This window comes from Sprattus sprattus, assembly GCF_963457725.1.
Source record: "Sprattus sprattus genome assembly, chromosome: 12".
Lineage (NCBI taxonomy): Eukaryota > Metazoa > Chordata > Actinopteri > Clupeiformes > Clupeidae > Sprattus > Sprattus sprattus.
In genome coordinates, this window is record NC_137910.1 from 19,921,935 (window position 1) to 19,949,609 (window position 27,675).

Consider the following 27,675-nt stretch of genomic DNA (forward strand, 5'->3'; position numbering starts at 1 on the left):
CAACATAAAAGGCTTTCACACCTTTTCAAGGGAAATTCTGCACATTTCTGTCTTCATACTGTATGTGATTTAGTTACCTGCCAGTCCCATTTCCTTTTTAATTTCTTTTAATTTTGTGACACTATGTTACATATTATTTTACATAAGTTCTATTTTTTTTTATTAATATGGTTTTTGTAGCAGTTTCAACACCCTACCATCTTCACAATTTTGATTCCATTGTAGTGCTAACAGGTCCATCCTAATGCTTGGTAGCGTATACAAGAGGGAAGAGGAAAAGCATGGTACAGGATGTGTGTGTGTGTGTGTGTGTGTGTGTGTGTGTGTGTGTGTGTGTGTGTGCGTGCTTGTACTCAGTTAATTGATATGTCTGCCGGTTTTGTTTTAATTTAGCTTTGTAAACATTCACCCAAGTGTATGCTTTAAAAACAGTGTTTGACTACACGCCATCAACGATTCATATAACACTGGTAAACGGGTGGTCATGGAGATGTTAAAATGTTGACGTGGTGTTTTGAAAGAGGAAAATGTACTTTCATGTTCAGCCTAACATTACCGCAGAGCTGGATTGGTATAGCTTTATCATATTGTTGAAAGATACGTAGGAGGTGCAGGTCAGTGAAAACTTTTATTTATTTGAGTGATTAGATTAGCTACCTTTTCGACCCATATGTGTATGCTTTTTAATTTGAGTGATTAAGTTAGGTTAGTTGAAACATTTTTAGTGGACCAAGACTTAATTCATTCACCAGCACGCTTAGAGTAGCCAATGTAACTAAGGTATGTTTCGAATGTGTAGTTTGGTACGTTTCTGGAAGACGGTGAGTTTCTGTCATTGGAAACATTCAACCAACTACATGCTTTAAAAAAACGGAATTTAAGTACATGTTTTGTAGGATTATGTGATTTTTTTTGTGAGCTGGCTATCTAACACAAGCTGGCTTGTGCCTCATGAACCAACACATCAATAAATCCACTGAAAACCCCAATAACTCAGTACTCTGTACTATTAAATATGTAATGCTCAAACGCCCTCTTTTAAATGTATGAATATGCTGTCATCCCTACAACAGAGATATGGAAAAAGCCATGATTCCTGTAAACACACAAGCATGCAATGGCTCATCATCTTAGAAAAAATAGTTAGGTCATATGCATCATCCCATTGAAAAAAGTGTGCATGTGCGATGCTTAAGAAAGTGAAGGCAGGTGGCTTTGTCACTACCATCTCTGTTAACTGTTGAAGTTTCCCTGTAATAATACTGCGTTTATCGCCCATCTGTCTTCAGAATATACAAGAATACCAAAGATTGCTCTAATACTGGCATAAAATGTATTGATTAACAAAACGAGACACAGAGAAAAAAACATTTAAATGATTGCCTACCTGTGCACACCTGTCCCTACAGAGGAGATGACACATAATGTAATGTAATGATAGAGATGTCTCTATTTATTAATATATGTGTCTTGTATAGTTTGTTCAACACAACTTTGTCACTATTTCCTGTGCACTGCCTTCATGCTGTACCATATTGAACCACTTCTACAGCTAAGCAATCACACTATTCAACTACCACAATGTTTCCCTGTAATATTGCTGTCATTGTCATTTATACACACATGCGCAACACAGTTTGAGTTTAAACGAATTTACAAGAATACACCATCAGATAGCCTTCAGGCCTTCATAAAATAAATATAATTTAACTTATAACAGCTGGTCTCGAGACACAAGGGATAAAAATGCTAATAGTCTTTAGCGGGACACTTTTGTCTTACAAAAGACCAGCAACAAATGAACAGCAATCAAAGCATTATGCACAATTGTTGTTTTTGCCACATCATAGTAAAAGCAACAATAATTATAATAACAATAATGAATGAGGCGTTCTAATGGTGAGTCTTTAAACACTTTGTGATACTCTTTGAATGTACCATGGCTGTATCTTGATCAGATAGCACTAGACAGGTCATTCCACCACTGGGGTACCACTAATGAAAAGGGCCTTGATTGCCAGATCTTGCTGTGGAGAAAAGGCAAAGACAACAGATGTTCTTCAAAGGACATTGATACGGTGCATTGCACAAAATGAATGGAGACCATCAACTAATTTTGAACATTGACCGATTTATATTTTAATAGCAAAGTGTGTGCTGTCTGCCAGAATGTCAGTGGGTCATTGGTGTTAGAGAATCGCTGCCCTGCACCTTGTTGATATTTATTGTAGGAGAGTCAAACCTTTCTTACATAGGGAGTAGTCTTAGCATCAACCGAACAGCGTAGGTTATGGTATGCAATGGCCGACTGCTGCAACGACTCAATCAGGTCTGCATTTTCTGGCAGGAATACATCTCTAGTTTATTTTGGCATCACATACAGAAAATAGAAGTGGCTTTTGCTGCCTTCCCTATTTTATCTATTTACTATCATTAAGGTTGGTGGTGGTGGTGGTGGGGTCTGAGAAGATGTGATGGTGGGGGCTTTTTGTCGCTCATTTTTTGTTAATCTCCTCCTTCGTGGTCTCCAGGGTGTTAACACCAAGCTAAGGGTTTGCTGCGTTATGTCATAGGCCTGAGAGCGATCCGCTAATCATGAATTACACGGTGAGCCAGAGTGGAGAGGTCAGCTCGGGTTCAACGGCGGCGGAGAGCCCAACGCCGCTGGAGACGGCGAGTGGCAGTCAGGCAAAGCCGTCCTGAGTGTGAACCTGCTCAAATTCGACAGCTGCTGAGGTAGGTGTTTTTATTAACGAGCGCTACAGCCAAATTAGATTCAGCAGCTCAAGTGCTGTGGAGTTTGTTTTATTTATACAACAGTAAATCTGAGGGAAAGGTAAGGAGGGTGTTATTGAAAAGCCCTAGCTGGACAACCTGCTTTATATGGTCGATTACTGTCAAAGCGGAACTTCTGATCCACCGACAGATACATTTTAGCCGGTGTGAAAGACTACCTGGCCTGTGCCGAAGGACGATAAAAATACAAAAGCAATAAATCAGTGTGGGAAACAACAAAAAAACACATACTGCAGTCAAAGGCAAACCCCCAGGCCATTTCTCAAGCAGTGATGATCGTACATGTGTTCCCCATCCTCTCCCTCGACCATCTGTCTTGCCCTCCCCACCCTGTGACTATGGGCTACTAATCTCTGCTGTTGGTACATGCTGTTGAGTCAGTCCAAGGCCCTCTTCATCTATACAACCTGAGATAACATCCCTAAGCCAGAGGTATTCATCTTCTGCCTTACAAATGGCGGTGCACATACCTCTTGTTTCTCTTTAATGTAAAACTTGTGTATTTTCTCTAGCAGTACATGCAGATGACATACGGATGCTCTCACTACCAGAATCACACAGGCACATGTTTGCACACACACACTCACACACTCACAGACACAGACACAGACACAGACACAGACACAGACACAGACACAGACACAGACACAGACACAGACACAGACACAGACACAGACACAGACACAGACACAGACACAGACACAGACACACACACACACACACACACACACACACACACACCCAGACACACACACACACACACACACACACACACCACACACACACACACACACACACACACACACACGGAGCGCTGAAAACCAGAGAGTGTGTCAGTAAGTGTGTCAGAATGATCCCTGGAGGGCCTTGGCCTGTTGTTCGACTGGGAGGATGATATAGCTCCTTTGCTATGCATGACTAATACCTGCCACTCTCCGCCGGAGTCTTCCTTTCTTTATTTATTGGGAAAAAGACATTCACAGACCAAATGTATCATACATTAATGTATATTTCGTAAGGAATACAAAAAGTATAAAAACAAACTTCTTGATTTTCTAATAGACATGAATCTTGTTTTAACAAATAGACTTCTGTGACCATCCAGGTTTAATACACACGTACAGTATAAACAGCGATAGAGGGTTTGGACGGGACGGGGGAGGCTAGGTCAGTACAAATGAGAAGCAATGGTAGCCCAGGCTCTGTCTGGGCCATCAGACAAGCTACATGTACATTTGCATAAACATACAGTATTAACACAACAACAGGGAGCAAAGAGCCACAGGCGTGGCATCAGATGCGACATGTAATACAACTCGTACAACTCAGAAAAGCATACATTTTAAGACACACAAAAGACACATACATTGTATGTGTTAAATTATCATTATTTTTTTTTAAAGACATAAAAAAAGCTAACTATGTCATTCACAGATTCAGCAGTTGGTTTAAATACCTCATCTCTACAAAGTGAATTTACATTTTTTTTTAAAGTACAAAGTGCAAATACTATGGTTTCCTTTGCCATTTGGTGGGGGCAGAATTTTAGGGCAGGGAGAATCTCTGTTGCTGCTTCAGCCTTGCTTCTTAGAGGTGTTCTAGAAGGGGGAGAAAAGCATCTTACTGCAGTGGCCAACTGGAGATGTTTTAGTGTTATATAGAGCCTCCCACTCAGGCTTTTAGTCCATAATCATTGCACATCTATCCCTGGAAACATCAGTATTTTGTATGTATGTGGATTTCACTTGATCACACTACTACATATTTTGCCACATAATGATACTTACCAGTCTACTAGAAGTCCCATCACCAGCTTTAGCTCCTATGAAAAATACAGTATAATGTAATATTATTTTTTTCAAATGTTATTTCTTCAATTCAGTTTGGTTATAATTGCCAGCTAACTCACCGTCCTCCTTTGTGACTCCCAGACAGCCCATGAGCTCTTGCAGCGAGAGTGCCTTGTCGTTGCTGATGTCACAGTACTCCACGAACTTCTTCACACACTTCTTGGGCTTGGACTTCTTGCGTAGCAGCCTCTTGAAGGGCTTGATCTCCTTCTTGCCGATGTCGCCACTGGCGTTCTTATCCAGCTGGCTGAAGTACCAATGCACCACCCTCTCCTCCAGCGTGTGACTGGGGTCTGGCTCCAGCATCCTTCCAGCACACACACACACACACACACACACACACACACACAAACACGTCAGTTACTTCAGCTGACCGATGAATGAGCCAGAGCCAGGGAAATGGTCAGCAAGATTTCCCACACAACATACCACACATATGCTCATGATCTGCTTACTGTCTATAGTGAAAAACACCAAGGAATAGGCAAGTTATGCCACTCGGCAGCCATCTTGGCCTCCGGGCAGCTATTATATAAGCAGACAAGATTAGGTTCCTATCTCAATGAATGGGAAGAGACCCATAACAGACAAGAATTGGTTCCTATCTCAATTAATCGGAAGATACCCATAACTCCGACATAAACGGTGTGAGCATTGCTTGCCCCCTCTGCTCAAATAAGCCTGATAAAGACTTTATTGTTCATGTTGACTTGCATGGACCAAATGTCGTGCAGTGGCTTTTTCTATGGCAACAGTGTAAATAAACAGTCAGTTATGCCATTTCCAACAATGTGATTCCTTCCTGTTTCCTCCATTCATTTTCACATCAGTGATTTGTCTCCTCTCTTACAACGTCTCTGTTTACACGTCAGATAGAGACTTTGTAAAATAAATGAAGTCATATGAAACGCAGACAAGGCATTAACATCAGCAACCTTTGCTTCCTCCTCTGCTGGAGCATGATGGGAAAAGTTTCCCACATAATCTGACTAACTGGTTAATTAATAACAAGACATCAACATGTTGTGTAATCAAATAATAAAAAAACAGTCAATCACTTCCACATCCTGCAAAAATAACAAAAACACATACCTGCCTGCTGTGGCTGGGTCTGTGACCGCATGTACCATGTCTGTCGACAAAGCGTCCAGGACACTTGTTAGGAATTCCGTCTTCTTTGCACCTGGACATCCTGAAAAAGAAGAAAACACACCATGGTAGACAAATAGTTTTGTAGTTTTAGACTGTCAAAAATAATAGCGGCTTAAGGATATAACATAGCACGGAAGCCATCTTGAGACGGTTCGTCTTGGGTGGCCCAATAAAGTGTAGGGGATGGAAGTGAAATGACCACTGCCTTTAACAAAAAAACATAAACCCAGCGCAGAGAGGGAGAGTAAAACTATTTGAGACTGAAACTGTCTCTTTTTTTACTCCCCATAATTAAAAGTCTGACCGCCCTCCTCCTGAGTGGAAGAGGACATCTGCCAATCACTGATGAACGATCAGGCCTTCGTAAGACAGTGACGTCAAAAAGAAAAGGAGAACAGCCAGGAGGGTTGGAGCACTGACTGACTCTCACTTTGATTTGACTTTCTTGGTACATTTGTCAAAGATCCAAATGAATTTGTCTTACATTGGAAACTGATGTCTGAGGAAGTGTTCAAGCCTTCTCTCTGCTGAGAGGGGCATGTAAACAGAATGTAGTGTTATTCTGTTTGAACAACGGAACACTATATTTCAGGAATCTGACACATATCTTACATACATACCTGTGTATACACATGTGCATACTTTTTATGAAGCCGTTTATGTGATTCATGACTAACGCCATGCGTCAGGGACGTAAATTTTCTCCGAAATCCATCACATTCACAGCTTAAGGTCAAATAGTGTGACAGAGTAGCGTTTGAAGTGAAAATTGAAAGCCAGTGCAAAGCGAGTGGTATCAATCTTCTGCTGACCATACAACACAGTGTCACAATAAATACATCTGGAACAGGAATATTGCTGTCTCGACATCAAAAGCCACCATTTGCAGCAGCATCCCGCATGAGGCAACGCAGACCAGCTATCTCTCCCCCAGCCAGTCAAAGAAAATCCCTGGGGAATCCACCCCTCCCCACCGCCACCAAAACACACACACACACACACACACACACACACACACACACACACACACACACACACACATGGGTGAAGAAAGCTCAATTGGAATGACCCTAATAATAGTAATTGTCTTTAAGGTCATATAGTTAATAGTCAGGGGCCTGGGTTATGCTGGGGAGAGCAGTGAGACAGAGAGAGAGAGAGAGAGGGAGCAAGACAGAGAGAGAGAGAGAGAGAGAGAGAGAGAGAGAGAAAGAGAGAGAGTGAGAGGGAGCAAGACAGAGAGAGAGAGAGAGATAGAGAGAGAAAGAGAGAGAGAGAGTGAGAGGGAGCGAGACAGAGAGAGAGCTAGAGAGAGAGAGAGAGAGGCCTGAGAAATGTGTGGATTCCTCCAGCGCTTTCGCTCTTTCTCCCAGCCTGCCACCCCACCCCCACCCCCACCCTCTTCCCATTCTCTCCCACCCTCACATTCTCCAGGGCCTGCCTTTCCTTTTTTACAGCCTGGCCCCGAGGGGCAAGATTCTCCTGCTCGGCAGATAATAGCACGGTACGTTCATGACGAACAGGTGGTGAGCCGCGCTGGGGTAAACAGCGCTGTGCCGCGCCACTTACCTCTCTCACACAGGTCTCAAGAAAAACCAAGAGAGAGAGAGAGAGAGAGAGAGGAGAAGAGAGAGTGAGAGAGACAGAGAGAGAGAAGAGATGAGAGTTGCGTTCATTCAGGTTTATAAGTTGAACTCACAGTCCAGGCCTCACACATTTCTTTTAACAGCTACAATGACAAGCAGCTTCCTGAGGCCTTTTTAAATGTGAGAAGGCCCTCATGGGCCCAGACCCAATAAAATATCGGACCCACCTGTTTAATGACGGAGCAAGGGCCCACAGGCACTTCTGTCCTGCTTTTTAAAACACTTTTAACTGTCCTGCTTTTTTTGTCTAGACAGTAAAACGATCCTACAGATTCATTGATTGAACCTTTAGTGATGAAGGATGCACTGCCACAGGTGAAATGCTGGAACTGAAGTATGAACAGATTTGTTTATTTGTGCATTAGCGTGGGCTAATATCAGTACATTTACGAGAAAACAGAATTACATAGAGCTCAGAAAACCTATCATGCTAAAGGCACAGGTGCAATTTAAAATCAAAAGGACCCATTGAGCACAGTCTGTAATGAATGCAGGGGCTCGCTTGTTTGTTTCTGTGTGTGTGCGCACACACTCATGCACACTCCTGCAGGCAGCTGTGTATGTGAATGTGTATGTGTTTGTGTGTGTGTATACTTGTGTACTAATGTGTGTGTATGTGAGTGTGTGTGTGTTTGTGTATACGTGTGTATTTGTGTGTGTGTGTGTGTATGTGTGTGTGTGCTTGCAAGCTACCAGTGTTATTTAATTAATCCATATGGGATCAGGCCCTGCCAGCACTCTTTGCCCCATCTCCCCATCTGCCCCTTTCCCAACCAGCGTCCCTTCTTCTTCACTCTCTCTCTCTCCCTCCTTCTTTTTTACTCACTCTCTCTCCCTCCTTCTTCTTCTCTCCCTCTCTCCCTCCTTCTTCTTCTCTCTCCCTCTCTCCCCCTTCTTCTTCACTCTCTCTCTCTCCCTCTTTCTTCTTCTCTCTCTCTCTCTCCCTCCTTCTTCTCTCCCTCTCTCCCTCCTTCTTCTCACTCTCTTTCCCTTCTTCTTCTTCTCTCTCTCTTTCCCTCCTTCTTCTTCTCTCTCCCCCTCTCTCCTTCTTCACACTCTCTCTCTCCCTCTTTCTCTCTCACCCTCCTTCTTCACTCTCTTTCTCTCTCCCGAGAGGCCTTGGCCAAACACCCCCACCCCCTGCCCAACCCCCGTCCTGCTTTCAGCACATGCTGCCCCGTCCTCACCACTCGCCCCATAAAGCTCTCAACACCAGCGCTTCAACAGCACGTACACACACGGCTGCGACTTCAGTGCCACATTTATAATTATCACAGTTTTTATGCACTAACAGGCTTTACGGGCACTGACGCAATGCCATAGTGGAGAGGAGAAAGAAAAAAGAGAAACTTTTACCCCCCCCCCTAACATTTCACTATGCCTCACAAGAAAAGAACAGAACAAATGTACTGGTTGTTTGTGTGTGTGTTTGTGTGTGTGTGTGTATATCTGTATTTATTAGGCACTGACACAAATTGCAAAGCCAGACAAGATTTTTAGGAGGTGTGAAACGACAGTCAGACATTTGCCTGGTGTGACTGGTCATGATTAAATTAGTTTTTCATACTAGCATTTCAAAGGACCCCTCTTGCTTGACACTGCTCACAACACGACTGTGACAATAGATCGTATCTGTCCTCCCATCCATCTCATCATGTCCAGAAACAAATCTCACTCCTCAGGTGACTCTCCAGACCTGAGTTTACTGTTCATGTCTGGATCTCCACCACGCACCTCCTCTCCCGTGCCCCCCACCACCCCCCACGCACCTCCTCTCCAGTGCCCCCCCCCCCCCCCCCATCTACTCCATGCCACATCATAAATTAACCATTCCAGCAGACCTGTCCTGACAGCTCCACATGTGAACAGGACGCTGGCGCAGGAAGTGGCTACGTAAACAGTAGCCGAACCCGCGGGGAAACAGAGGCGGTTCTGTTCACTAGCGCCGCGCTGACACGCTCTGTAACTGGCGTGCTCAACAGCAAATAAATAACAACACTAAGTAGAACAAGAGACTTGGAGAGAGGTTTAAAGCCTGTGGTTGGAGAGTTTATTATCTTGCATTTAATTGTTTAGTAATAAAGCCATCAACCTCTCCATCAATATGTTTAATTTATGTCAATGATTTGGTGGCACACGTTCTTTACTGAACACGCGCTGAAGTCTGCTGTCTTTGAACCATGAGGCGAACGCCACAGGCGTGCCTTTCTCCCTGCTTTGTGTTCGCCCAAAGTGAATCACATTCAAGTAAACTATGAACAATGAGTAATAAATAAACTCCTTACTCTCACATACAAAAAGAGACTCTCGTTATTTGACTCATAAAGTCTTCGGTTTTTCTAATTATCCACCTTTGGTGCATTAGGAAATGGGGGGAGGGGGGGAGGGTGTGGTAGTGGCAGAAGCTTGGCCATAAGCCTCCCACGCTGACTGAACCTTCTAGAATGAATGAGTGTCCCAGTCTGCCTTCATCTGTCATTCTGTCTGTCTCACTCGTTTGCTCTCGCTGTCATTCTCTGGATCCTTTGTTATCACTCCCATTCCTTCGGTTCCTGTTGCCAGATCATCCTCTGTTTTCTGTCGTCCCTCCATCCCCCTGTCACCCATGGCCTCTCTTACACCTCTTATCTCAGTCATCCTTTCATTCCCTCCCACTGCCAATGCTGTCCAGTGCTTCGGGAAATTCTTCTGGTCGTGTGAATACACAATTAGCTCAAATGTTGTTCAGTGGGTTTGGTCATTTTTTTGCCTTGTACTTGTCAATCATTTGGGACTGATACATCAAATACTACAGGCATTAATCAATCAATAATCAATATTTATGCTTAACCTTAGGTCCTGAACATCACCTTCATAAAAAAAATTGGTTATTTCAAACTATAACAGTGATTTTTTTGGGGGGGGGAAGGGGTGCTGTACACAGTTTGGGAAAATAACATGGAGACTTTAATTCACTTCCTCTCTACTGTCACTTTGCAATGCACCCACAGCCCATTTGGAAGGAGGGATGGAAGCCACACATCCTAACTGATGCAGAACATCAGGGTACTCAGCGCACTGAGGGGGCTGTGACGACGGTTTAATGGGGCGGCACACAGCAACGATGATCCTACAGGCCCGGTGTGTTCAGTTCAGTTAGATTAAATGAGTCATACAGCATCCCATGGCACCTCTACAGGCATAGATAAAACCCATAAAGTCTCCATCTCCTCACAGCTTAGAGAAATCACCATGTCTAACAATGAGAGATAGAGACTGTGTGAGAGTGATAGGGCAACTACTTGTTTTTGTGTGTGTGTGTGTGTGTGTGTGTGTGTGTGTGTGTCTTTCTGTGTGTGTGTGTGTTTGTGAAAGACAGACAGACAGTCAGAAAAAGAGAGTGCAAGAGACCTACCCTGGAGATGTCTGCTCCTATAATGGTCCTTGGGTTTGCTTGGATGAGCTCTGGCATTGCCGTCGCATTTTGGCTGTTCGTACCTGTCAGCAGCACAAAAGCATAAAGCATCACCATTATTGTGCTCTGGTGTGGTGCTGAACTTTTAAAACAAACTCTAAAAAGGAATTTTGAAAGCCAAAATAACACCTCCTGCATATGGTATCATTGTTTCACAGATATGGTCTAAAGCGGAACAGGGGGAAGAATAAGATGGACGGCGAGAGGGCTAGGATGAATGTGGCAGAAGCAAGGACCAATGATTGGTGAGGTTCAAAGGAAGGAGAAAGACAGAGCAGCGGAGCAACAGGGGGAAGGAGAGCGAGAGGGAGAGAGAGCGTGGGATACAGGAATGCTTTCAGAGCTGCTTTTGGAAAGAGAACATCACCGGGTGACCTCGCCAAAATAGGCCCGAGCCGCGGGGAGGGCGGCTGGGCCGGGCGTGGAGGTAGAGAGAGAGGGAGGGAGGGTGAGTGTGTGTGTGGGGTGTTCTGTGTCGGTACGTGTGCTAATGCGCTGTCTGGCGTCCTGCCTGGAGCTTTGTTAATACGATACTCCGCTGGGCTCTGCGACGCTGACGCTTCTCTCCGACTCATTAAAACTGTGCCCTAACGTACAACAACAGCACACTGCTCTGCTCCACTCCGCTTGGCCCCTTCCAGTCCAGTTCTGGCCCGGTCCGCTCCGCTCTGCTTCACTGACCCTCGGCGCCCCAGGTCGCCGGAGTAGAGTCCAGGTGCCAGTGTCCAGCGTGGTTCTCCCTGGCCCTCGAATACACTGAGGCCTTAGTCACGCTGGCCAGCGTGCCGGTCCATTTGAACAGTCTGTACCTGCATGCTGGGCCCAGCACAGTCTGCTCAGCACATGGGCTGTGTGCCGCCGCAGGCAGGTCTCCATTGGGCTTACCACCTGCTCACCACATGACAAAACTTCACTTTGGCTTCACACAACTCCCTGGAGCTTCCCTGGGGACCCGCGCACTGAAAAGGCAGCTAAACCACACTGGCCCCGAGGATAAGTCCCTGTGGGACTATAAACTAGTGGGTTTGGATAGCAGAGCTCACTACATAATGAACTGAGGCCCCTTGTGAGTGTTGAAGGTATTGAAACAGACACGGCTGACTGGCATTCACAAACACAAAATGCAGGTGCAGTTGGGCAAGAAGTGAGAGTGCAATTGCACATGCTTGTTACACAAAAACCAGAGGTGGTTTGCAAGCTTTCGAAGCGAGAGAAGAAATTTTGAAGACAATAAAATCATGCTGTATTTCTCTAGGTGTCATGCCATACTTCCTGTCATCCCAGGTCATCCAAATTCCAGGGATACATATACACAATACAAAAGCATAAAAGCATAAAAGAACTGCATTCACTTTGTGCCATGATTTCAACCATCACTTCTTTACATGAAAAGGTGAGGTTTGTGCAAATGTGAAACACTCACACAAACACACACACATAAAGAGACTATTTATTTAATTTCAAATATTTAAATTGTAATTAAAACATAAATAAAATAGGCTATGAGTGCTATGATTCAGCTTTTCTAAAGTGTGCCCCACTAACAATAATCAAATTGAATAAAGCTGTTGCCCTTATAGTGCCAAATACAAATATATGTGGGCATGCAGTATGACATCATCCAATCCACTGCCCCCCTTTATCACATTTATCACTGGCCTTACCGTGTAGAGGTGCCTGGGATAGGCCGGCCCGTGTCCACCAGCACACACCAGCAGTAGCCAGTGGAGGGGTGGCACTGGACCGGCTTGTAGAGGCCACCGTGGGCACAGTCAGGGATGAAGACGGCCTCGTTCTTATGCTGCCGTGCCTCCTCTTGTGCAGACTGCTGCTCCTGGTCACAGGTGGAGGCTGAGAGAGGGGAGAGGGGGAGGAGGAGAGAGAGGGGGGGGGGGGGGGGACACTTTGACTTGTAAAATACTTTTTTTGGCACATTTTTGTATTACTCACTTAGTGCCAATGAACATCAGTGTACATACAAAGCTAATATATATATACAGAGAGAGAGAGAGAGAGAGAGGGAGAGAGAGAGGGAGAGAGCGAGAACCAGGATTCAGGGTTTTCTAGGGAAGCAATTAGAGGTCCATGTGTTTGGGAATGGCTGGGAGACGCTTTGTTTGTTCAGGGAGCAGGCCGTGTGCTGCGTTGAGCCTGACTCAGACCTGACAGAACGCTTTGGACCTCATAAAACAAACTCAGTGGTTTCATCACTCTTGAGAATCGGGCCCTCTGTGCTGCTCCCCAGATGGACTGACTAACTGCTAATTAAAACAAGCAGCAGGAGAGGGAGAGAGAGAGAGAGAGAGAGAGAGAGAGAGAGAGAGAGAGAGAGAAGGAAAGAGTAAGAGTGCGAGAGAGACGTAGAGTGGGGTCCAGACTACAGGAGAGAGAGAGAGAGGGAGAGAGAGAGAGGGGTTAGAGAGAGAGTGACTGGGAGAGAGAGAGAGAGAGGGAGAGGGAGAGAGTGGAACAGAAGAGAGGAGCAGTGTTTAGAAACACAGGCAGTGCAGACTGCACTATCAGCCCCCTGCGGGAATGTTTACGCACATAAAGGGCCTAATGACTGCACAGAGCTCCCAGTACCCAAGTCAAATAAATATTTGGACACTTGACAGCTCTGTCTGTGTGTGTGTGTGTGTGTGTGTGTGTGTGTGTGTGTGTGTGTGTGTGAGTGTGTGTTTGTGACTGCAGTGAGAGTGTGTTTGTGTGTTTGTGACAGCAGTGAGTGTGTGTTTGTGACTACAGTGAGTGTGTGTTTGTGACAGCAGTGTGTGTGTGTTTGTGACAGCAGTGAGTGTGTGTTTGTGTGTTTGTGACAGCAGTGAGTGTGTGTTTGTGACAGCAGTGAGTGTGTGTTTGTGACTGCCGTGAGTGTGTGTTTGTGACTGCAGTGAGAGTGTGTTTGTGACTGCAGTGAGAGTGTGTTTGTGTGTTTGTGACAGCAGTGAGTGTGTGTTTGTGACTGCAGTGAGAGTGTGTTTGTGTGTTTCTGACAGCAGTGAGCGTGTGTTGGTGACTGCCGTGAGTGTGTGTTTGACTACAGTGAGTGTGTGTTTGTGACTGCAGTGAGTGTGTGTTTGTGACTGCAGTGAGTGTGTGTTTGTGACTGCAGTGAGTGTGTGTTTGTGACTGCAGTGAGTGTGTGTTTGTGACTGCAGTGAGTGTGTGTTTCTGACAGCAGTGAGCGTGTGTTGGTGACTGCCGTGAGTGTGTGTTTGACTACAGTGAGTGTGTGTTTGTGACTGCAGTGAGAGTGTGTTTGTGACAGCAGTGAGTGTGTGTTTGTGTTTTTCTGACAGCAGTGAGTGTGTGTTTGTGACTGCAGTGAGTGTGTGTTTGTGTGTTTCTGACAGCAGTAAGTGTGTGTTTGTGACTGCAGTGAGTGTGTGTTTGTGACTGCAGTGAGTGTGTGTTTGTCACTGCCGTGAGTGTGTGTTTGTGACTGCAGTGAGTGTGTGTTTGTGACTGCAGTGAGTGTGTGTTTGTGACAGCAGTGAGTTTGTGTTTCTTACTGCAGTGAGTGTGTGTTTGTGACTGCACTAAGTGTGTACTTGGTGTGTGTTTGTGTTTTACAGCAGCACTGGCTGACTCACAAAACCCACCACAGAGTTCTACCGGTGCCAGCTAACAGGAAAACGAACGTCAAAAAAAATCCTATTGATTGGCAACAGAGAGGAGAAAGGCATGTCGTGCATGCACGGGCCTATTTAGCAACATCTTGGCCCTCTCTGAAGACAGATAGGGATTTGTCTAGAACTTGCTGACAAAAAAAGTCCCATTAATGACAGCATCAGGATCTAATGGAATAACTTTATGCTGAGGCCATAAGCTATGCCACAGTGCACTCCAGCCGAGCTTTGAGCATGAAATGCTAATGCCAGTAAAAAAAAAAGAAAGAAAGACGAACTAAAGAAAAAAATTGAAAAAGATGGAGGTCCTCCAGGCTCTGGGCCTTTCATCACCTTCCCCCAGTTGACTTCATTGCTTCCCTCTGGGCTAGGAAGCAACAGAGGAGTTACGCGTAGTCCTCTTTCTTTGTTTATTTTTAGCCACACAAAAGACCCCCAAATTAAACGCCTCCCCTTCTTTCTCTCTCTCTCGCTCTCTCTCCTTTTGTCATTCTCGTTGGCTTTCTGTTCATATACTCGGTTCCTTGACTATCTTTTGATTCGTTCTCTGAAGCTTGTTTTGACTGAAAGGCATCCCCTCACCAAAGAGCAACTTGGTAATGAAAACCATCAACGCTGCCTGTGCACTTTTTTTTTTTGCTCGTAAATCAAGAAGACCTCACAATCACATAAACCCACATGCCCAATCACAAACACACACACTCACACACACACTCTCTCTCTCTCTCTTTCTCTCACACACACACACAGACACACACACACTCTCTCTCTCTTTCACACAAACACTCTTTCTCACTCTGTAATACACACACGCACACACACACACACACACACACTTACACACACACTCCCACTCTCTCTCTCACACACAGACACACACACACACTCCCAATCTCTATCTCTCTCTCTCACACACACACACTCACACACACACTCACAAACAAATAAACAAAAACATACCTACACATCAATATGGAGGCTTGAACTAAAAACACCTTGGGTGCACTTACACGCATTTAGTGACAGCACTCTATCTCTAACCACACCAACAACAACCAAACATTGTCTCATTGTATGCAGAATGCGGTCATTTTTCCTAAACGAGTGTCAATAAAGCATCCGTTGATCCATGCAATTACATCAATATGCTGGGACAGATGATAAAAATCGGTTTTCTCGAGCGCTTGAATATGTTTTGCATGTGTTCACAATTACAGCAACAGGCTTTGGGGATTTAGCCAGAGGTTTGACTAAGCTGGAGAGAATCACCACCACAGAGGACTGCATATTAAAGACAACAAACACGCATGTAACTCTGAGTAAACTACGGCCGCCGAACTCAGCGTGTGTTGGGGTTCTGAGAGGGTGACATGGAGTTGGATAAACAGTGATCCTTAACATGTCATTTGTTATGTTGAACTCCGAGTCAGTGTCGAGGGGCTGTCCGGTACCTGGCCGTGGGAGAAGGCGAGGAGTCTGTGCACGGAGATGGAGCTGAGAGCTGATGACTGATGTGCCCCCTGACGCGGAGATTGTTTTAGCTCAGTGTGAAATCACACTCTTGGAATTGACACAGACTGAAACTCAAGCCCTCTGTATCTCATCTGTCAAATCTGACAGTGATTTCCTCGCTTTTTCTCTCTTTCTCTCTCCCTCGCTCTCTCTCTCTGTGTCTCCTGATCCAAGAGCATCAGCTACAGGTCCCACTGGCTGCACAGAAATGTGTCACACAACACGCCAATGCAAGTCACTTGTATTTGAACGCTACAATTCAATCACTTTAGCAATTCAAAGTGCTTAGATAAAGGGTTAGTACAGTGCAGATAAAGGGTTAGTAGCACATCCAGATTAAAATCCCAGGCACCAACCTTGGGTCCGGGTCCTGTTCTGCCGACTGCGGACCTGTTCTGTCCAAAGGGTTGGGTACTGGGAAATGATATCTATGAGACAACATTAAAGGACTGGTATTAAGCAGACACTTTGATCCAAAGCAAAAACCCCAGAAGGAAGACAAAATGAAAACATTACTGTAAAACCTCAGAGGGATGAAAGTGTACAAAAAGCTAATATCATATAAATGTTGCCACCGATTTTGATGTGTTGTGTCAGTGATATGATGCCGAGAGCCAAATTAAGTAAGCAGGGATATTCATTATGAAAACAGATCATCACAGATCTTTCCCATCCTATTGTTCTGTGGACAGACATCAGTTGTGACTTCAGTATAATACATTTGGTCACATCCACATGGTGATGATGGTGGTCGGGCGATGATGATGGTAAAATGAGGGGAAGAAGAGGAGGGCAGTTATGTCTCACCTTCCTCGTCCATCGAGGGCTGAGATTCCACCACAAGGCCTTCCGACTCATCTGCATTTAGAATGGAAAAGATTTGCAAGGAAACTACAATTATGAGAGTAAGCTAGATTGTCACAGCGCAACTTTGGTTATCAGTGATTTGCACATTGCCCGGCCAGGGGTGGGGTGGTAGGGATAGGGATAGGGATAGGGTGGGGGGGATGGGTGATAGGAAGAAGAGAGTTTGGAAGAGGGAAAGTTTCCCATGGAAAAGAAGTGAAAAGAGAGAGAGAAAAACATCATAGAAGTGTAGTGTAGAGACAGAAGAATAGTGCAGAGAAAGAGGGGGGAGGTCAGGTGTGAGGTGGATAGTGTATAGTGGTTTCAATCTGGAAGGAAAACTGAAAGTTAAGCCCTTGATTAGAAAAAAAACACACAGCAGGCCCATCACTTCTCATCATGAGCCTCCCACAAATGATCAACATAATGACTGCGTCAATATACATGGCTGCAATTCATCCCAGCAAATATCCCCAAAAATACCAAAAGGAACCACATAAATCAGGCCAGCGCGACAAGCAACGCCACTAAATAGTTTCCAGTTTGAGCTCGCGGCAGCGATCTGTGGAGTCCCTATCAGTCTGCAGCTCTCAGAGGGATGAAATCACCCAGCAGAGCAGAGGCGTGCCAGGCCACAGAGCCATACAACGACCAGGCACACACATGTTCGAGATGAAACAATTACTAGCCCCGTAGCACGAATGTGTGTGTGTGTGTGTGTTGGGGCGGGTGAGGGGGGTGTTTTTTTTTTTCTTTCTTTATTTCTATTTCGTTTTATTTATGTGATTTTTTTCCCCTCCTGCTTTGTTTTGTTTGTTTTAGCTGGGAGTAGGATTGGGAAAGATGCTGGTTGAAGCCAGGGAGAGGAAAACCCCAAAGCCACAGGTGTGGTTAGCCTCACAGAGGGGTCACGTCCTGCCAGCTGAAGGGGATAAGCCACCCTGGGGACTGGAGGGTTGGCAGTGGGATGGAAGCTGAGGAAGGGGTCCTGAACCACATACCTAACCCTCCCAGCAGCATGACTGCACAGAAGAATGAATGGAATACAGGCTAAAGATTCCGGAATATTCCAACTTCACAAACCCACTGATGAGGCTCGTTCTGGCCATGAACACCTCCAGGTCTCTTCCCACCATTTCATTTTTTATCTCCCCTTTCTTCTTGCTGATATAAAATTGGCCTGAGCTACAGCTAAACTGCAGATATGCTCTGAGGTAATGACATTTTCTTCACCGTGAGCCGGGTTTGGAGGAAGGACCTGGCTCAATTTGTTCCCAGTTCTTTTAAGTCCACTGTTTATGGAACACAAGAGCGTGCTCCCGGGCACAGAGAGGCCACCTATGAAGGGAGGGATATCTCTGGGCCTCAGCATAAGCAAAATATTGATTCACCAGCAGCTATTTCCAGAGCCAGGATACCACAAATCTAAAGTTTATTCCCCTGTCTAGCCCGCTTAGCTAGCCAATTTAGAGGGAACCGCAATCATTCCCTGGGCAATGCAATTGTCATCATGACAGCAACAATGGCTGATCTATGGATAATGACTTGGTTGGGTTCAGGCAGCATGCATGCTTTGGGATAAATATATACGTAGATATACAGAGATAGAAATGGAGTAATTCCTAGAGAAGTTCCAGCGCAGGAGGGACAAACATAGGATTGTACTACAATTAGAACCTAGGACACAAAAGGCAAAATGGTGCGACAATGGTATGTTGTCACACAAACACACTATAAACATTGGTGGCCTTCTGACTAACAAACACACACACGTGCAGGCACGTGCACACACAAACACACACACACACACACACACACACACACACACACACACACACACACACACACACACACACACACACACACACACACACACACACACACACACACACATACATACATACACACACACACACACACAAACACACACACCGAAAGACAGGGTTCTTCCATCCCTCTAAAGAGCATTACAAAAGGTTACCCTTATAAAGAAAATCAAAACAACACATATCATGCACAGCTTTCCGATGGCTCTCCTTGAGACAAAGCCATCAACCTGTGGGAAAATGTTAGTTGGGCCTCCTGGCGCTCCTAATTTTAGTCGCTGTGAAAATGAAAAGGCTGTTATTAGTGCATCCATTTCTAATTCCCGCCCTCTGGCACCTCATACATATTTGACATATCAGTGAAATAATCCCAATAAGACTGACAAGCTGGAACAGGTGGCCACAGGGTGCATGGATGCAAACAACCGCTTTTTCAGACACACACACACACACACACACACACACACACACACACACACACACACACACACACACACACACACACACACACACACACACACACACACACACACACACACACACACACATACTTCAGGTCATCCTAGGCCACACATGGAGCAAGAGAGATCTTACTGATTACTGAAGAATACAAATGTGTCTTTGAAGATATTTACCTCCTTTTGCTGGCTCTCGAGGGTTGGCCCTGTCAGGTTTTGACCCTGCAAATGACAGCCTGTCATTAGCCAATCTGTCAGTGTGCCCTGCGCTGTGCAAAACACTGTGCTGAGAACCACTTGGTCTTAGCAATAGATGTGCTAAGCCCCACTCGCCATTTCAGCAGAAGGTTTTAATGTGCTACATTCTTCTCCGTGAGGGGTATATTGAAGACATGTGGATTAGTACAAGCATTCCTGCATGCTTCTGAGAGTAAATGTAACGAAATGAGTGATCACGTGAATCCCTAAGCAGCAGATGAAGCTACGGCTTAATGCCAAAGTCACACTTGCAATCGCAATCATCCTCTCGGCTTTGAATCTGATGAACCCATCACGGCTGCAAACAATAATGTCATCAAATAAGCCATCTTTACCACAACCGCGCAATGCAATTGTCCTCAGTTGAGACGCAAAGTCGTTCCCTTAGGCATGCGCTGCTTCCAGCGACAGTCTTTCAACTGCAACCACTTCAGTCGTCGACAGTCACGGAGCTCCAGGTCCCGCCAGCGCACAGGCATGTGGCTTTCATTATTAGACTGTTTGGCAACCACAGCTGCCTTGGAACACGCGTAAATTCTCCTACAGTTGCCCAATACTACGACAGTGATGCTCATATTTTTTGCTTGCTAACAGCAAATAATTCAACAGTGATGAGCTTGGGGATTCGAGACTCATTAAACAACTTTGATATTTTGAAATTTCCCCTGAAAACAGTCTTCCAAGTGTCGTCCTTCTTTGGAAACCTCAGAGCGTATAAACATCTGGGGGCTCATGTAATGGCTGGCAGGTGTGTTAAACCATAAAATGCTAAAAGAAATAACCTGACTTATCTTCTAGAATTGCAGTTCTATTCCATTGCTGTCACCTGCAGATACATTACCGTAAATTTGACCAAGACTCAAAATATGCACAATGTTTATGTATGTTATGTAGCTCCTTACCTTGGCATCTGGGCTTCTTATTGGCTACAGCAGAGCCACTGATTGGGCGGCCATTAGGAGTGACACACCAGCAGTATCCTGTGTAGCTATGACACTGCACCTACGTGTCAATCAACCCACAAGACTGATTTTAGATTTTACACTATCCATTACATCTAGTCTATTTATTACATCTTGATATGAACTATTACATCTTTCACTTTTGAATCATATAATAAGCATGAAATGCAAAATGTCAAATTACATCAAATTACAAGAAGTTCATCGAAAAGTACATCAAGAAGTTCATCAAGAAGTTCATCAAAAAGTACATCAAGACGTCCATCAAATCGCAAGAAGTTGTGTTCCAAGTTACAAGAGCAATTATACCAATAAAATATCTGATTATTCCTTGTGTTGGCTGTGCTCAATCATGCATCCTTACCTCACTGTATGTGCCATCTGGATTACATACAGGCACAAAGACTTGTGGGAAGAGCTTCTTGGCCTGCTGTTCTGTGTATTTCTTCTCAGCCACACATCTTGATGCCTCTGAAAATGACGACAACACATGAGGTCTTTTCCAGGTTAAGCAGAGCCTGCCAATGGAGACTGTGTATTATTGAGTGGCCACTAATTCAAGCAATTCTCAGGCTGATGCATCCACATTTGACTGATCGATCCAAAATGACAAAGTCTAAGTTCTCCTTACTTGTAGGATATGTCGAAAGGGACTTTTTACGTCAAAATGAATGCTTGTGCAGCCTCAACAACACTAACATTACTTTTGAACACGCCATTCATCTTCATTTATGTGGAACATATAATTAACTGTCTCTCGGTCGAGGCAGCTGTTTCATACAGTCCTGTTGCTGTGCTGTGCACTCATCAAAGGAGTTCAATCACTTGATCCAACACAAAGCGGACTTTTAGACACACAGACCGCAAAGACAGCGCTGATGAATGCCGCTCTAAATCATAGAAGATTGTGGTGGAACAACAGCAGAAGGAGGAGAAGAGAAAGTGACAGGGAAACGGAAAGAGATTCATATTAAGCGGCTCGCTCTGCAAAGAGCGCATGGGGAAAGATGGGGGTGGGGGGTGGCGGTGGGGTGGGTGGAGTGGAGATCATCTGAGATGTTTCGGAAGTGGCGGCCCACGCGTGTGGCTGGGAAGAGAACCAACATCCCAGTCTTATTAGGGCCTGCCATGCACCAGCCCCGCGGTCGCGTGGTAAAACCATCAAGGAGCTCAGCAGCTCACACACACTCGCGAAAGAATGTTCCAGAAAGCTTCACGAAAAAGCTGATGCACAGAGTGGGGAAAAAAAGGGGAAGAAAAACTACTTTGTCTTTAACTCTCTTAACTGGCATCCTCCTCGTGTCATGGAAGCAGCCTGTCCCTGATCTCCACATTTGAATAGGAATGAAACCTTTTGGAAACTGGGCTTCTGAGCTTTTCTCAGAGGTGATGTCCTCATTTAGCGTCTTTCTCCGCGTGTGCGCTGATGGATATTAACCACTTTCTCTCCTGCCCTGCTCTATTTATTGTATTGGATGGCTGACACTGAACGACAGTCTAACTGGCGGACGGCGGATAGCGGATGTCTGCGCTTTGACTGCCTATGACACACAGCCCACAAAAATTGTGCTTTGGTTGCGACTTAATGCAATTCATACAATGACGCATAGCCACTCTCTCCACAAAGGCAGATTTCTAAACCAGTCGGAGTGGCTGACGAGGTGGCTTCTTGTGGCCGGGATGCCATGCCCTGTCCGGGTGAGGGGAAACAGAACGGGAGAAGCAAGTGCTGGTTTATTTCAGCCTGCCCGCCTCGTGCCAGACGGGAGGGGCGCCTGCTGCTGAGAAGTGGCAGAGGAGCTGCAGAAAGCTGGGATGGGAGACACTCAAACCCTCACTGGAAAAAAACAGAGGAAAAAGAAAAAGAAGAAGAAAAAAAACAGAGCTCTCGTCCTGCACTGCGTGCAAGGTTCCGACCAGAGACGCACGTCTGGAAAAACTGACAGCTGAATCATCTGCCCTCGGTGTTGGCGCAGACAAACATGTTGCCAGCCGCAGCTTCTGTGACCTAGGTATGACGAGCCCATCTCTATGCTCTGGCATGCCCACCAGTACACTGAAAGGTTGGATCTTTCTTACCCAAAGTCCCATTTTGTATCTCATTTTTGGGGGTAAACCCAGGGGAAATCTAAAAGGGCCATCATGGATCTTGTTTAATGTTAGTTTTGAGATCTCAATTCTATTTGTTTTCTTTTTCTCTCATTTGCAGCTATTGCTGCTCTCTTTCTCCCTCTCTCTCTCTCCCTCTCTCTCTCCCCCTCTCCCCCTCTCTCTCTTTCTCTTCATCTTTCTCTCTCTCGCTCTCGCTATCTGTCTTTCTCGCACTCTCATTCTGATCTACTATTCACGCGAACAAGAATAAGCCATTGTCCTTTGTTGCTGAATGATGAACTGACAGAGTTGGAAGTTAAAGAGAGCTGGGGCGGGGGGGTCAACACAAGGAGCCCTCTTGCCACAGTCAACACAATGCTGTGGTTTGTGAGCTGTTCAACCTCCTTGCACACCAGCGGCCCTCTGCACCTCCCTCCCAACCCAACTTTCCCTCTGATATGAATATATCTCTATTCTCCCTCCCTCCCTCCCTCTCTCTCTCTATCTCCCTCTCCCTTCCACTCTCTCTCTCTCCCTCCCTCTCTCTCTCCGCTTCTCCCTCTCTCTCTCTGTCTCTCTCTCCCTCCCTCTCCCTCCCTCTCCTCCCCATCCCCCCTCTCTCTGTAAGGTTCATTTGCAACTACCACTAAAGTGCAGTGTAAAATGGCTACTGCTGTGGTGCTATCCTGCAAAAAAAATATACAAAGCTTGCAATCGCAGTGGAAGACTATGTATCACATGTCAGATGCATGTCATCTAAAACCGGCAGCCAGAAGCACAGTAACCTTAACAAAGTCAGCGGACGCAAACCTCCAGCAGCTCCCTCAGAGAGGCCAAAGCAAGCAACCACAGAGAGGCATGAGGAGTCATCAAACCTATGATCATAACATAAAACACCCAGGCATGATTTATCAGCACAAATATTTATCTGTAAAAGAATCCCTTTTTGTTAGATGGCGTTGGAGGAAGAAGTGCAAAGTCAAGGGAAAAGACTGGTCTTTTTTTTTTTGGTTCAGGCCTCCCTTTCCAAATGGCCCCAGCCTTGAGTTGTCATGCTAACTCGCAGCAGCATCAATTATCCGACAATGAATTTAACCCCAGAAATCTACAGCGTGACCCGCAGCGTACCGGGGCACGGCAGGCACAGCTGAAGCGTGACTCGTGACCTGACCTTTGCACGGCCCTCGGATGACCTCCAGCTGGGCGTCACGACACTTCGCACGAAGGAACTCGCAGCGAGACGTGAACGTCCGTCCATCTGAGGCGCACAGGGGCTTCCGAGGGGCTCCGGAACAATCCATGTTGCACTCCTTGTCCTGTTCCACCCGCAAAAACTGAGAAAGGAGAGAGAGTGAGAGTGTGAGAGAGAACGAGAGACAGGGACAGAGAGAGAAAGAGAGAGAGTGAGACAGAAAGGGAGAGACACAGATAAAGAGAAACAGAGAGAGAGAGAGAGAGAGAGGGTAAGAGGGTAGGGGTAAAGAGATGGAGTTCATGGAAAGCAATTTCTATACAATTTCACAGATGTATTGTTCTGCACCCAGTGGAGGTTACAACCTTCACATGTAGGCATCTATAACAGAATACTTTTGGAAATGTTTACAAACAGGGAAAGAAAATGCTATGACATAAAATTAGGACAATATGTTTATAAACCAGGAAAGAAAAGGAAATCACATCAAAGTATGAGATTATGTTTCCAATCTGGGGAAGAAAAGACCATGACATCAGTATAGGAGAATTTATTTACAAACCAAGAGGAAAAGGCAGTTGAATAAGGATAGGAGATGAATAAGACTGTGTCGTTATGACGGCAGTGATTCAATATCTTTTTGTTTTCATTGAAAGTTCTTCTCCTCCCTTTTTGCTCTAAGCTGTGTATTGTCAGTGCACAAAATGCCTGTGCTTCCTGAACAGCAAAGCTGCATACACAAACACACTATACACTGCACCCAAAACCAAAGCATGAAAAGTCCTCATGTTGACTTGGCCCAGTCTGACTCAGTGCTGCTCAGCTCAATGTTGAGGCAGAGTCCCTGTCAGTCAGAGGACGGCCATGCCACGTCTTGTCTCAAGGTGGGGGGGTGTGGGGGGGGAGCGGAGGAGGCTGAGATATCGGACAAGGCCTTATGGGACGCTTCCTCTTTCACTGTCTGCTGCTGCCAACACCCCCCCCCCCCCCCCCCCCCCCCCCACCCTCCCGCTTCACCTCACCTCGGCCGAGTGAAAAGAGCGGCTGTGGCCGCGGACGCGTCCTCGCGTCTGAACGCATCGGATCACCTGTGTCAATGCCGCCATTGTGTCGGCCGACCGCAAAATTAAACCTCCCCCCGCTGGCAGCGGACAAAAGCCACGGCGGCAGCCCGGGACTACCCTGCTGAATGAAGAGACAGTGAATGGATGCCTGGATGAGCGGCTCAGGGCCATGCATACCGTGTGTGCTGTTTTGTGTCAATACGGTGCAGTCATGGGGTAGCTGTACGGTCTGGGCAGGCACTGCTGGTATGTTTATGGGAAGAGCGTGAACAAGTGGTGGTGCAAGACAGTTGTGGGAGGTGGAGGGAGACCTAACACTTGTTTTGAACATTAAAGAGGTGCTTAAACTAACACAGCTGTGTTATGACCACAGGTTTGTGTCGATTCTTCATTGCACCATGCCTGTTAAATAACACTGATAACAATGTGTTCATTTACTGATCACCATCTGATTCATTTCTTTGTGAATGTTCATCAAAGAATTTCCCTTTCAGCGTTACCATATCATCCCATGCTATAGCTAAAAGCCAAACATACCTACAAGTCTCTTCTGCTGTATAAATCAATACCTTCAACCGGGGAAATGAAGACATTCCCTACAAATTGGTGGGCCGAATCATTACCGAGCCTAAAGAAATTAGCCCTCTCTGACATCTTACAAATGAGCTCCCCTGAGACGGAGCTGGAGAAGGCCTCCTGTGTTTAGACAGAGAAAGAGGGAGAGAGAGGGAGAGAAAGAGGGAGAGAGAGAGAGAGACATAGAGAGAGAGAGAGAGAGAGTGCTGCAGGGGTGCACCTGGATAAGTGTTTCATGGTGTTGCCCTCAGCCAAGATGGGTGGAGGGGGGAACCTGGGGTGGGGTGGGGGGGGGGGGGTTGCTCCCTACATCTTTCATCGTAAATCAGCCAGGGATGAAACGGATGGGAGAGGCTGGTTGAAACACATTCGGCATGAGTGAATTCTCCTCCTCCTTTCTCCCTCTCTTTCTCTCTTTTTTTTTCAATTCTGCACCTCTTCATGTTCTCGGTGGCCTCTGTCCCACTGAGTCCTATCGAAGGAACAAAAAAAAAAACGTCGAACAAAAAAACATCCAAGCCCAGCAGCCTGTGCAGGGCGAGAGGAGAACGCCTGCTCTCTCCCACACTGCTAAAGCGGAAGACAACACGTCCCCATCAAAGACCACTCACAATTGACTTCATCCTCTTTTCTCTGTCTGTCCTGTTTATATGTCCCTCATTTATCAGAGGACATAATAGATGACAAAACTCCATTAATTCCTTCCAGACACCCCCCACCCTCTTCTCACAGAAATACACCACAACTACGTGCACTTGTTCACCCCAAGTGTCTGATTTCCTCTTTCCCGACTTATTTCGGAGCGCGTTCATGAATGCATGAATATTAACATCCAAATGAAAGGCTGGCATTTTGCTGGCCATGTGTGCAAGAGTGTTGGGAGGTCTGGGACTGTGGCCTCCTCCTCGCTACCGCTCCTGACTGACAGTCCCCCGTCGTCTCGGGTCAGCGAACCCTGCCACCCCCAAACCCCTGTGCCCCTTTAGCCTTCCCATCATCCTTCAGTAACATCCCTAGCTTGGGTGGGGGGGCCCGCAGCTGTGACCCCCCCCCCCCCCCCCCCAACCACCCTCCACCCCCATTGCCGAGCCACTTCTTTTCACAGCTCTCCCGTCCGATGGAGCGCGGAAGGCATGAAAAAAGTCACGAAAAAAAAAAACTTGTGCATCGGCCTGTCGTCGCAAACTAGGCCAGCCAAGATCAGCTCCAATCACGATCAGCCTGTCCAGCCATCCGCCGCGGTAGGGCCCTCCACAGCCAAGGCCTCCACGCCACTGATCCGGCTGGAAGAAAAGCCGGTCAGGGGGGGCTCCGCGACTGACAGCTTAGACACAAGACTTTCTGCACATGAGGCGTTCGACACGAATAGTGTTTATGGGTAAAACTTGTTCAACTTGCTTTGAACTTCACTGACTGACCTTTGTCTTCAATCAGCAAATCAATGGCAGAGCTAAACGCTGTTTGGATAAATAGCGTGGTGTGGTGTTTAAGAGGATTAGGACTCTTGCTATGTAACACAGTAAGAGGAGTTATAGCTTTCCATGTCTGGCTGTAGGCATTTTCAGAACAACACGCTCCTTTGTCAGTCATTCTGAGTCTACGCTTAACTCCACATAACCCACCACTGTTCACACTTTTCTTAGCTCCCACAAGACCCAATGAGCTGTAGAATACCACTCCAGCGTAATACTCCTAATCCTACTGAGGGCCCTTAATAGAAAGAGACAGAAATTGTAGAAGAGGTTTAAGTGGGAATAGAAATCTATATAGAAATAGAAATCCTATAGAAATCGAATTTAGATGGAAATCCAATAGAAATCTGATAGAAATGTAATCTAACAGAAATCTGTTTCAGATATCAAATATATCCCCACAATCAGTACTGTATGTCCACTTGGGCCTACTTCTTTCTGGTCCTGATTGAGGCTTTTCCTCAGCCGGCGTTTGGCCCCGCAGTGATGGATGGGGGTGGGTGGACAGCCGGGGCCGACGTTCCTGTGACATCTCACTCTGGAGCACCCAGGCCCCAGTCCCAGTCTTGGCAGCCTTGCGGGGGATGGAGAGGCACGGAGGTGGCAGTGATGGATGATCCCCGGCACCACCACCAGCACAGGCCCTCCTCCACTGTGACTTATGACTTAGACCCAGAGAGGGAGCCCACGGAGGAGAAGACCCAAAGGGAGAAAAAGGGCTGCTTGTTGAGGCTTGAATCCTTTTTTTTTTACCCTCCCCAGTCCCCACAGCTGCCTTTGTCTTGCTCTCCGTCCTCCATTCCCACCCAAAAAAACATAAAGGAAAAAAAAAACGAGTGCTGCACTGGCTAAAACAAAACAATTATGAGGACTTAAGTCCAACAACTAAAG

The 27,675-nt window shown here is 46.0% G+C and overlaps 1 protein-coding gene across 1 annotated transcript in view; it reads right to left on the minus strand.

Moving 5' to 3' along the window:
• Positions 1–4,174: 4,174 nt before the first annotated feature.
• The window catches only part of smoc2 (SPARC related modular calcium binding 2), a 28,165-nt gene continuing 4,664 nt past the window's right edge, over positions 4,175–27,675 (minus strand). Inside the window, exons 2-13 of the mRNA XM_080849356.1 lie at positions 23,652–23,814; positions 20,754–20,860; positions 20,330–20,429; positions 19,347–19,391; positions 16,847–16,897; positions 16,396–16,467; positions 12,563–12,749; positions 10,839–10,921; positions 5,739–5,838; positions 4,706–4,953; positions 4,584–4,618; positions 4,175–4,394 (exon numbers count right to left, since the gene is read on the minus strand). Of these exons, the coding sequence (XP_080705482.1) occupies positions 4,371–4,394; positions 4,584–4,618; positions 4,706–4,953; positions 5,739–5,838; positions 10,839–10,921; positions 12,563–12,749; positions 16,396–16,467; positions 16,847–16,897; positions 19,347–19,391; positions 20,330–20,429; positions 20,754–20,860; positions 23,652–23,814 (1,215 nt within the window). The 3' untranslated portion in view covers positions 4,175–4,370. The remainder of the gene's footprint in view (positions 4,395–4,583; positions 4,619–4,705; positions 4,954–5,738; positions 5,839–10,838; positions 10,922–12,562; positions 12,750–16,395; positions 16,468–16,846; positions 16,898–19,346; positions 19,392–20,329; positions 20,430–20,753; positions 20,861–23,651; positions 23,815–27,675) is intronic.